Source organism: Apodemus sylvaticus, chromosome 6 (genome assembly GCF_947179515.1).
Source record: "Apodemus sylvaticus chromosome 6, mApoSyl1.1, whole genome shotgun sequence".
NCBI classification, from domain to species: Eukaryota; Metazoa; Chordata; class Mammalia; order Rodentia; family Muridae; genus Apodemus; species Apodemus sylvaticus.
Genome location: NC_067477.1, coordinates 90,480,619 through 90,492,202, shown reverse-complemented (window position 1 = coordinate 90,492,202; position 11,584 = coordinate 90,480,619). Strand labels below are relative to the sequence as shown.

General features: G+C 45.4%; 1 protein-coding gene across 1 annotated transcript; it reads left to right on the top strand.

Annotated features, from left to right (window-relative positions):
* Nucleotides 1-4,921: 4,921 nt before the first annotated feature.
* On the top strand, nucleotides 4,922-10,767 carry Efcab10 (EF-hand calcium binding domain 10). Its single transcript, XM_052184739.1, has 4 exons — nucleotides 4,922-5,030; nucleotides 7,942-8,106; nucleotides 8,211-8,298; nucleotides 10,731-10,767. The coding sequence occupies exons 1-4, from the start codon at nucleotides 4,922-4,924 to the stop codon at nucleotides 10,765-10,767; spliced, it is 399 nt and encodes a 132-aa protein (XP_052040699.1).
* The last annotated feature ends 817 nt before the right edge of the window (nucleotides 10,768-11,584 follow it).

Below are 11,584 nucleotides of genomic sequence, written 5' to 3'. Positions count from 1 at the left end.
AACTGCTGAGCCATCTCTCCAGCCCAAGGAAAACATTCTTGAGGTCTAGGACAGAGAAACGGGAGACCTCCAAGAGAATGGTGGAGAGATAGGAGTGGGTAGGACAGGATGAAGGGAAACTACTGCTGAGCTGGTAAGTTGGAGATCCTGAGCTAAGCAATAGGTTCTATTGGGTTTTTAAACTGCGAGCATGGGGGTATTAAAGGGAGAAGGGAAACTGAAGATTCTTTCTTAAGAAGTCAGAAATAAGAGACTTAAGTTCCCTGACGCTGTGAGAAAGAGAGAGAGTAGGCACTGAGCCTGGGTGATATATTTGTTAGGCTTTTGCTAGTGAATGATGGAGGGGTAATGTTTGGCTGTAGAGGTGTTCTGGTGTGTCCCATACTCAGAGGCCCACCTGGGAGGTTGGTAAGGGAGAAGGTGTGTCAAATTGTCTGAGGAGGAGGAGGGGGAGAATATCTGACAAGCCCGGAGTCAAGAGAATGGAAAAGCAAAAGAAAATAGAGGCTCCCACTTTGGCTAGGAGGTCCGTTCCCTGCAAGGTGATGGGGCAGGTTGGTACCACCACCTGGGCTAGGTGCAAGGGGAATAATACCCTTAAAAACACGTGTAGAATATTACAATTAAACTTATCACCGTCTAGCTTCAAATAAATGAGACTCAAACTATATTTATGTACTAGGCTCTGTGCAATTATTGGGGGATTACCCCTAATCTAATTCTCTAACATTGGCTATTACACCAATTATGCTCCCCAAATACTCGCTGTCTGTTGATTTTCTGGGTTATTTCTGCTGCAGCAGTCTGGTGTCCTGGGGAGGCATTTCACTCTGGGATGTGCTGCGGGTCCTTCATGACTAACGGAGACCTCCCGTTCTCTCCAGCTCCTCCTCCTCTGTGCTCCTCCTTCTCTCCTCTCTCCTCCTCTTAGGTCACAAGGAGATTTTTCCATCGGAGCCTCAAGATTCAGATTGGCGTATTGTAAGAGAGCCTTTGGAAGGTAGTGTAGAAATTGAGCTGGGTTTCATGTTTGTCCTGGATGATCCCTAGAATTTTTTCATAATTTTCCACTTTAAGGGTAGCCTTATGGAGACAAGGCAGGGGGCAAGTTATAAATTGGTCCCTAGCAAGGACACCATCCAGATGGGAATACAGCAGCTCAGACGGCAGCAAGCCTCATGTTTCCCTAAAGATATATGTGTGTGCGTGTGCGTGTGCGTGTGCGTGTGCGTGTGTGTGTGTGTGTGTGTATGTGTGTGTGTGTGTACATATATACATGTATGTGTTATGAGTTATGAGTTTTAAGTTAACAGATGTACTGGGTTTCAATCATACCCCATATGCTTACAAATCTTGAGGTACAGAAAGTTTGCACAATAGCCTCACAAATCTTGAGCAAGAGCTTTAGAGACTTAAATCAAAACTAAAGGACATGAGATGAGTTGCATTAGTCACCATTAGGAATAGTCTGTCCTAGCCAGGCAGTGGTGGCGGCACACCTTAAATCCCAGCACTTGGGATGCAGAGACAGGCAGATTTCTGGGTTCGAGGCCAGCTTGGTCTACAGAGTGAGTTCCAGGACAAAGAGGGCTACACAGAGAAACCCTGTCTCGAAAAAAAACAAAAAAAAAGGGGGGGGGGAAGAGAGGAATAGTCGGTCCCTTTATTCTGTTCTCCTCTCCTTTCTCTGTCACACAGTCAGGGTGCTTGCCTGATATGAGGCAAGCCATATCATCTTTTGAAGGAGACCTTTCAGCAAACATGCTTGGGTCTAGAGGAGGGAGAGCCACACCCCAACTCCAGAACCAGCTTTTAATTAAAGTGGGACAGCACAGAACCACAGTCTAATACCACTCCTAGCTGGAAGAAGCCTGAGTCCTCACAAAACTGAATCCAGTGAAAGGAGAACAGAGAAGGCTTAGAAATGGGAAAATGTTAAGGTGGGGCAATAGACAGAGGATGCTGCTGGGGGGGGGGGTGCTGAGTGACACCTCAGCCAGCGGGGACAGCCTGTGGGTGTGCACGAACTGCACCTGGCCTGCTGCTTTGCTCCTTCCCTCTCCTGCTGGGTCAGGCCTCGTTCTCACTTTGCAGCAAGCGTATAGATCCAGTAACATTAACTTAAAAGGCAGGACATTTACAACATGTGGCGGTGAGTTGGGGTGGGGCAGGGCAGAGAGACCAGCCCCCCAACACACACATACACACACACACACACACACACACACACACACACAAACCCATTCAGGGCTTGGAGTAGAGAAAAGAGAAGTAGGGAAATGGGAATCTCTTTCCACTTCCAGACCAGTGGCAGTATTGTAAAATTCCCAAATTATATGGGGATCCAGGGTGCCACTAGGCAGCCTTTTGGCTTGATAATCTAAGGCGACTGAGGCCAAATCCTGTTGCAAAAGTGAATAAATGTATGGCCCTTCTGGTCAGATGCCAGGGGAAGAGGCCGGGAGTCTCCCAAGGGGGAACCCTCGTGTTATGAAGGAAAAACATGGTTCCCATGGGAGAGTCAAGAAGGAGGGAAATGTCACCCACAGCCTTGTGGGAAAACTGCTAGTTAAGGTAGACATCTACCATTGCCTGGGTAACCTTCTAGGGCTCGCAGGTCATGGGGGAACCCTCGTTGACAGGGTTCCTCCTTCTCTGACCTTATCCCAGGAATTCTAAGCCCCCACACTCACCTCTACCTGAGGAATGCCACATAGCCTCTATTCATAGTTTATCAATTTCTTTTCTCTGGACAAATTTCTTTTCTCTGTTCAGTTAGCACCTGAGATTCTCGAAATGCTTCCCCATGCTAATGAGGTATGCCAGGTACCCTAAGCCCCCAGCCAATGACATTTTACCATTCTGGATGCCCCCACCCTCAGTCCCCCCAAACCTCCTAAGCCTTCATTCACCATAAGTAAAGGTGACAAGCAGTCCCGGTGTGGGCATTCACTGTACGTAGTCACGGGGCTTCTCGACTCCCTGTTCAATGTCTGCTTCCACTGACCTAGTGGATTGAGTCAGCTGATGATCAATGAGAATGGGGAGACCCACACGGCTTGTAGTCACCGGCGTTCCCAGCACTCAGGGAGGACTAAAAGAGGACCAAGCAACTCCAGGGGTCTGGAACTTAGCCTGGCTAAGCTAGAGAGACTGATATCAGGGCTTTCATAGAAGCCAGAAGGTGAGGATAAAAACTGAGTTCTGTCTGTCTGTCTGTCTGTCTGTCTGTCTGTCTCTCTCTCTCTCTCTCTCTCTCTCTCTCTCTCTGTGTGTGTGTGTGTGTGTGTGTATTCCAGAGGAAAGGGGTGGGGAATGGGGTTGCAAAAGCCAAGAGGGTCTAGAGGAACTGTGGGATTACAGGTCGGGTTGGGCCTAAGGAAACTGCAGCATCGCTGCTCCAGGGATGGAGAGAAGGAGTCAGGTGAGAGGGCCGCCAGGTAGCCTTAAAGACCCTTACTGCCTAAGCCCAGCTTTGAGCCTATTGCACGTAACGAATTGCAGTGTTTTTACTGTATGTGCATTTTTCTTCTTGTATAGACATATAATGGCTTAATAGCGGAAAACAAATACTTTTAATATTTCCCTCCTGTCATTCATCAGCATGCATGAAGTCTGTGTATTAGATTGTATTCAAAGGATGAATTTGTTCATTCATTTATTTACTTATTTTACTGGGCTGTCTCTGCCCTATCCTGGGATTACAGGCGTTCACCTTCATATCCTGCTGTAATGCATGAGTTAGTGTTTTGTTTGAGGTTGCTGCGGTTAAATCTAGAACCTCCCTCACCAGACCAGTGCTCAGAGACTCATCAACGCCCTCAGTCCTTTTCAGTGGGGTCTCTTGGGTTTTGTTCATTTAGATTTTTGGGGTGCTGTTGTTATGGCAAAGGGGAGATCTAACCCCCAGTCTTGACAATCACTAAAGTATGTTTTTGATTTGGGGAAAAGAGAATTTCCAAGAATTACTGGAATGGCCTTAAACATACAGCAGCCAATTTGTATTATGTATGTCTGTGATGAAGCATTTTCGGCTTTGACAATTATAAAATCAAAATGTCAGCCAACTTCGGAAAACATTGAAGATACACTGTGCTTTGCAGTATCAAGTATTCCGCTGCCGTTTAATTCCTTAAATTAAGCAAGCACCTACATGCACACTGTACACAAATTTGCCTTTATTGTTAATGATGTTTTGCTTTCATTGAGTTTGTCTTGGTTTTCTGAGACGGAGCTGTGTATGCCAGGCTGGTCTTGACCTCTCTTTGTAGCCAAGGATGACACTGAACCCTTAACCTTCCATCCCCAAGTGCTGGTATCACACACAGACATGCACCATTGCACCTGACTTCAAAGAACGTGTGTGTGTGTGTGTGTGTGTGTGTGTGTATTTTATACAGGGGTGTACAGGAAAAGTGTTGAAAGAGTTAAAGTGGAGAACGTTTAGGTAACCCTGGTGTAGTTCAGCAGAACACACCCAAGTTCAGTATCCATAACCTGAGACCTCCTGCTAGAGCATCCCTGCAGGCTGCCCACTCAGAAAATGCTATTTAGGATTCTTAGAACGGCTATCATTCTTTTCTTATTGATAAATCCTGGGTTCCTATCACTTAAAACCTCATCCTGGGACAAACAAGTACAGGAAGCAGGAATCCAGACAGAACAAGCTCAGTTGATGAAAGGGCTGGCACCCACACCACAAGCCGGTGTGCCCTCCCGCAGACTGCCCGCCACACCCCTGCTTCTGCCCCCAAAAAAGCCCCTGGAAGGGGATTGTCCTGGTACCTGGGAGGGAGGAGGAAGAGGAGGAGGAATGGGACTGGGAAGAAGGTGAGTTGTTTCACGTGACTGAGCACGAAAGGGGCGGAGTTGGGCTCCTTGGAGGCTGCCTAGTCGCCTAGCAACGGCTCAGCTAGGAAACATGGACCCTGTGGGTGACCGGGAGTTTCAGGCCAAGCTGTATTTAGAAAGACATCGGATCATGGAGTTGCTGGGTCAACTTACTAGCTTCCTCCTCTTTGCCCGACCAAGTAAGGGTCTCGTCTCCCTTGGCTTTCTGTCTACCTCTCCCTAAGCAAAGGGTCCCAGCCCGACGCTTCACTCCCTATATCCAGTTCTCTCTACTCACTGCGTTCCCTGCTCCCCCACGAGGGGAGCCCTGCCGGAGTTCAAAGGCTCTGTGAGCCCTTCCCCCTCCACGCACATCCCCAACTCTGAGTCAAACATGATAAATGTCCTCTTGGTGCCGCAGGGGTGGTAGGGAGGCTGGCCGAGTTCCCTACCCTAGCTCCAGGTCCAGCCCTAAGTTATGGGCGCTTGGGGCAAGACTGAATGTCAGTCTCTTCCACGGGAAAATGGAGATAATAGTACGGATTTAATGGGGACAGAGCCGGACAGAACACTGGGGCTAGGGGTTATTAAATAAATTACAGCTATAGCAGCCTTGGCCAGGCAAGCAGTAGATCTTTTCAATTCCAAGGAGTCTCTAATTTATTAAGGGAGCTGAACAATGGCTAACGTGAGCTGCCAGGTTTTTTTTTTCCCTAGCATTTTTATACATTAGGCTCCTTCAAAGTTTGGGTTAATTCATAATTTTTGTTGGTGCATGGTTAGATTGTTAATTTGAGATGAAGACGAGATTGCATCCTCCCGGGTGACTTGAGCCTGCCGGCCTTCATAAGAAGTCTCCAAAATTCCAAAATGTTCATTTACTTCTGTAGAAAGGAAACAGAAATACCATTCCAACGCAGAAAAAAAAAAAAAAAAACCCGAAAACTAGTATGACCACCTAGGGGATGAGAAAACTATTTTGAAACATTTTACTGTATTTTTAAAGATGTATTTATTTAAACGTGTATGGGTGTTTTGCCTACATATATGGCTGTGTATCGCGGGCGTGCCTGTGTGCCTGTGTGCCTGGTCCCTGAAGAAGTTAGAATGCAGTGTCAGATCCCCTGAACTCATGATCTGAGGTGCCATATGGGCGCTGGGACCTGAATCAGATCCTCTGCAAGAACAAGTGCTCTTAACTACTGACCACCAAATTTAAAACACAAATTTAGTACATCGAATGTTCAGAACCATCAATGCTTAATAGACATACATATTATGCATAGATTACATTTCCTTTTTCCTTTTTCTTTTTCTTTTTCTCTCTCTTTTCATTGTCAAAGTAATGAAGTCTAGACTCAGCCTGGAGATAGGCCCCTCGGCTTGTCCGGTTTAAGCTAATTGGGAGGGGAAAACCTGTCCACCAGGTGGCGGCATTCTCAGGATAAGGATCTCGGAGACAGGAAAAGCAGAAAGCAGGCTGAGCAGAAGCAATCACCTCTCCAATTTCTTGCTCTGGGACTTTCCCTGCCTTGATGGGTTTTTAACTCCGTACTGTGATGCAAAATAAACCCTCCTCCCTTAAGTTGCTTTTGTCAGAGTATTTTAGCATAGCAACAGAAAAGTAGCTAAATAGAGACACACACTTCAAGTAAAGACCAGGATGATTTCCTTAATATACATAGAGAAGCCAGGAAGGTGTGGTGGCACACACCTTTATTCCCAGCACTCGAAAGGCAGAGGCAGGCAGCTTTCTGAGCTTGAGGCCAGCCTGATCTATAGAGAGAGTGACAGGACAGCCAGGGCTAAATGGGGAAACCTTGTGTTAAAAAACCAAATACATACATACATACATACATACATACATACATGCATATGCATATACATACACAGAGAAGGTCAACTAAACACTATGCTGAAATAAATAAGACTGGTCAAATTTTAGCAGGCGAAGTTGCTGATGGGTCCATAATCCTTTTCTTTAGGTTTGTTTTTACTTTTATTTATGTGTGTGTGTGTGTGTGTTTCAGCATATGCCATGTGTGGCATCAGAGCCCCTGGAACTGGAGATACAGGCTGTTGTGAGCCACTTGAGGTAGGAGCTGGGAACAGAACTTGGATCTTTTGCAAGGACAAGCGTTATTAAATGTTGAGTCAGCTCTGCCCCAATAGCCTTAAAAAAATAATTCTCACCAATAACTTCAAAATGATTTTTAGAAAGTGGGCCTGAGGCCTAATATTCAAAGAATAAAATGCAGTGATGGTGTCAGTGGCCATCTAAGCCATCAAGTCTTTTGTCTGACTTCTGCTGCGATTGCTGCATTAGTTTTAGAACGCGGACTCAATTTTCTGTTTTTAAATCAGTCCCAGGCATGAGCTTGTTGGTCCAGAGCACCATTTCTTTGTCAGACACAAACATTCTGCCTCGTCAGAAGACTGCATTTGTCTGGGACTGTTTCTGTCTCCTGGGTTTTGCTTCCTCCCTGCATCAGGCCAACGCCTTTGTCTTTCTAATGTCCACCCCTTTCTGCAAATTCGATCATCTGGGGAGCTTGTAAAAAACAAACAAACAAACAAACAAACAAACAAACAAAAAACACCCAGGTCCAGGCTGGACTGTGATGATCAGTCATCCAAGGTAGAGCACTTCCATGTTCAGTTCCTTAAGCATTCTCTGTTGCACTATAAGGTTCATGGAAGTAAGGCCTGCACCTTTGGTAAGTGACTGGTCTATACTGGTATACTGGACCCATCACCAACTTTAACTGCTAGAATTTGAGTAATCTTGTTTCACCATGTCATTTGCTTGCACATATGTATGTGCATATGTATCTATGTGCACATGTATGCATGTGCATATGTATGTGCATGTGTATGTATGTATGTATATGCATATGTATGTGCATTTATATATGTGCATATGTGTATGTGTACATATGCATGTGCTTATACATGTATATATGCATTTGGTTTTACAAGGCAGAGTTCTCTGTGTAGCCCTGACTGTCCTGGAACTCACTCTGTAGACCAGGGTGATGACCTCGTAAGTGACAGTTTATACTTGTGCAGTTTAATTTCATATATGAGTAAGTCTCAACCGTTTATTTGCAGAAAAACCGAGAGAGTATTTAATCTCTCTTTTGGAACGTCTGAGAGTTGCCAAGGCAACAGGAGTGGCATTTCCCTACTTCATGGACAACTCTAACATCGTGTCCATGTTTGAGATGATGGACACCGCCGGCAGAGGCTGCATATCCTTTGTGCAGTATAAAGAAGGTCAGCGCGACCCACACACTGACTGAGGTGGCTCTGTCACTTTCTCTAGCTGAAAATAATCCTAGTTTGTAAATTTTTGTCTCTTCTCTTTCTCACTTTTGCAGCCCTAAAAAACTTGGGTCTGTGTGCTGCAGACGAAGTTTTTAATGATGATGGACATGCAATTACTCTGGATAAATTCAGGGATGAAGTGTAAGTTTTTAAAAATTTTAGTAGCATGGTATGATTTTGAAGTATTAATACCATTGCATATAGAGTAACACTAGCCTTCCTTTAGTGTGTGTGTGTGTGTGCTCGCACACATGTGCCATGGCACACATGTGGGGCCCACAGCAACCTTAGATATCAGACTTTGCCTCCTGCCTTGTCTCTTTGTTGTTCGCTGCTGCATTGCGTACCGCAGGCTACGCAGCCTGTAGGCATGCAGGATTCTCCATCTCCACCTTGTAGCTTGCTGTAGAAGCGTGGAGTTCAGACCACAGTGCCCAGCTTTGTGTGTGTTCTGGGGATTCACACGCAGGTCCTCACACTTGCACAGCAAGCACTTCACCCACTCAGCCATCTCTATACACCCTTCCCCCTCCCCCGCCCCCACTACCTTTTGAGTAAAACATTTCATTCCCTTTAACTTTCAACAATTAGCAAATGAAGGCGGAAGAAGCTCTCTCTGGGAAGGAGCGGGGTGATGGTAGGGTTAAAGAGGAAGTTATGGAGGTGGCTTCGTTCTTTTCTCAAGAGGAAACCTCATCAATGTAGGGTGTGCTGGAGTACACCTTTAGTTCTGGCCCTCAGGAGGCAGAAGCAGGTAGATCTTTGTGAGTTTTAGGACAGCACAGTCTACATAGTGAGTTCCAGCACAGGTAGGGCTATGTACAAAGACTCTTTTCTAACATTAAAACAAAACAGAAACCAAACAAGAAACCTCATCCATGCATGCAGTGCCCATAGAGGCCAGAAGAAGGCGCTGTAGGACTGAAGTTACAGCCTGTTGTGAGCCACCACCTATGGGTCTGGCACTGAACCCAGGTCCTCTGGGAGAGCGGCCTGTTAACAGCTGAGCCATCTCTCCAGCCCCCAGCCAGGCAATTTTCGATTGAGATGTTACAGCATTGAGAGTGTGATAAATAATTGCCATGCCAGGGAAAAAAATGGAATAAAATTTTATAGGTGTAGAAATCTTCCAGCTAATTAAGCTCAATTTGTGTAAAAGCCTTACCGTCCGAGGATTTATTAATCAAGGCGTCATTGCCTGCACTGGGGGTTGTTGCTGGAGCACTTCCTGTGCATGAGCAAGGCTAGGAGACTGATCTCTAGTACTACACACACACACACACACACACACACACACACACACACAACCTATTACTCCGAAAATCAAAGAAATGTTAAAAGGGAAAAAATATTTAGAGTCTTGTTTCAGACCAGAGAGATGGCTCATCTGGCAAAGGGCTTGTGACACATCTATAAGGACCCATGTTCAAATCCTGAGCTCCCACGGAAAAGCTGGACCCAGTGACATGACACATGTCCATTACGCCAGCCTGGGGAAAGCAGGTGGATCCCTAGAGCTTATGGGTCAACCAGCCAAGCTAAACCAATGAGCTCCAGGTTTACTAAGACTTTGTCTCAAAAAGGTACAGTGGAAAGCAACTGGGGAAGACACCCAACATCAACCTCTGGCCTCTGCTTGCACATACTCAAACACACACCCAGACACACATACACAAAAGATTTCTTATCTCACCAGCTACATGAACATTACCACAGGCAAATCGCTAAAGCACTGTCTAGCCTCTAAAGTATTTCAGGCAAAGAAAAAAGATTGCCATTGTCACAAGACCTGGGAATAGGAAGGGCCGGGGAGTTGCTTTGTAGTAAAGCTGTTCACATGCAAACAGAGTTTGCTCCCTAGAACTCATGTAAAAAATATGACATGACCGTGTCTACTTGTAATACCTGTCTAGGGAGGCAGCGGCAGAAAGAACTCTGGGACTTGCCCAAAGTCCCAGTAAGAGATCATGTCTCTAAAACAAGGTGAACATCGTGAGGAACAATATTCAAAGCTGACCTTTGGCCTCCACGGGCACACACACACACATGCTTACACATGGATAAATAAACACAGGTGCACAGGAATTTACACATAAATACAACTAAAAAATCCCTTAAATGAAAGGATATGAATGTAGACTATTAGAAACAATCATAGCTTAACCATCATTTTATAAAACATTTTTTTTTGTAGTGGGTGGGGGTGGGGTTGAGACAGATAGAGTCTCACTGGGTGGCTCAGGCAAGTCTTGAACTTTCAGTAATCCTCCTGCCTCAGCTTTCAGAGTGCTGGGATTGTAGGTGTCATCCACCACTCCCAGCTCACAGTGTGTTTCTTTTATAAACATAGTGGATTCCCCAAGTGGATCCAGGAACCTCAATGGCCAACATGTATTCGTAAGTGTGTCTACAATTTCCTGGTTGTGTCCTACGTTCGCTCCCCTTGCTTAGCACAGCAGAGGTCAGACATGGCTGGCCTTTACTTTCTCACTGCCTTCAGACGTCTGCATTTCTATTCCTGATGCAATTACTCTGCTTCCCGCAGCTGAGTTTTCTGTTCTTTGTTTTCGCAGGAACAAGAGGATGGAAAAAATGTGGTCAATGTTTTAGTGGCATTGCAACTTGAAATAATAAATGGTCCTACCAAGTTTTCACTTGTTGGGTTTCATTCATTCAACATTTTATCAACTTCAACCCAACTAACTGTCTTTGTTAGACAACAGTTTTCTCAGAGACACGTTATTTCCCACAGTTAGGCCAGCTTGTCTTCAGGTTAAGCAGAATCTTAGCGTTTTGCTGAGCCAGTTTGTAAACTCCAACTTCACCAAAGGCTGCTGTGGCAGGAGTGTGCTCGGAAGTGACCTCAGGGAGTCTTCCAGGAGCAATGCGGAGCTGATGCTGATCAGAGAGATGCAGGCTTCTTCTACACCATTGAGGAAGACAGGAAAGAGGAGGAGAGAGCCTCTACTGCACCATCCACAAGATGATAACAACCTTTGGAGGGTCCAACAGCCATTTTTACTATCTATGGATTTTCTCTTTTGTTTTTTAAGTATGCTGGGACTATATGACGCGTGTGTGGGATTGATAGATGATTAGCTAGTCATAAACAGCAGGACTGTGTTTCTTTATGTTGCCAAGGCTTGCCTTGGGAAACTGATGTTAACACTAAAGGCAGCTATGATTTAGGTACAATTAAGAAATGGGAACAAAAAGAAAAGGAATAAAAACGAATGCGCAGAAAAGGCAAAATAGCAAGATAAAACAAAACCATAAGTAGGTCAGGGATGATGACACACATCTTTAATCACAGTACTCAGGAAGCTGAAGCAGGGGGATACCTGTGAGTTCAAGGCCAGCCTGCTCTATACTGTAAATTCCAGACCAGTCTGCATAGTGAGACTCTGTCTCAGAAACCCAAAACCAA

What these genes read in the sequence shown, in the direction of transcription:
- Efcab10 (XM_052184739.1), top strand. Translation starts at nt 4,922, where the DNA reads ATGGACCCTGTGGGTGACCGGGAGTTTCAGGCCAAGCTGTATTTAGAA. An exon ending in CTTTGTGCAGTATAAAGAAG is followed by an intron (nt 8,107 to 8,210) that starts GTCAGCGCGACC and finishes TCACTTTTGCAG; the next exon opens with CCCTAAAAAACTTGGGTCTG. An exon ending in GATAAATTCAGGGATGAAGT is followed by an intron (nt 8,299 to 10,730) that starts GTAAGTTTTTAA and finishes TTGTTTTCGCAG; the next exon opens with GAACAAGAGGATGGAAAAAA.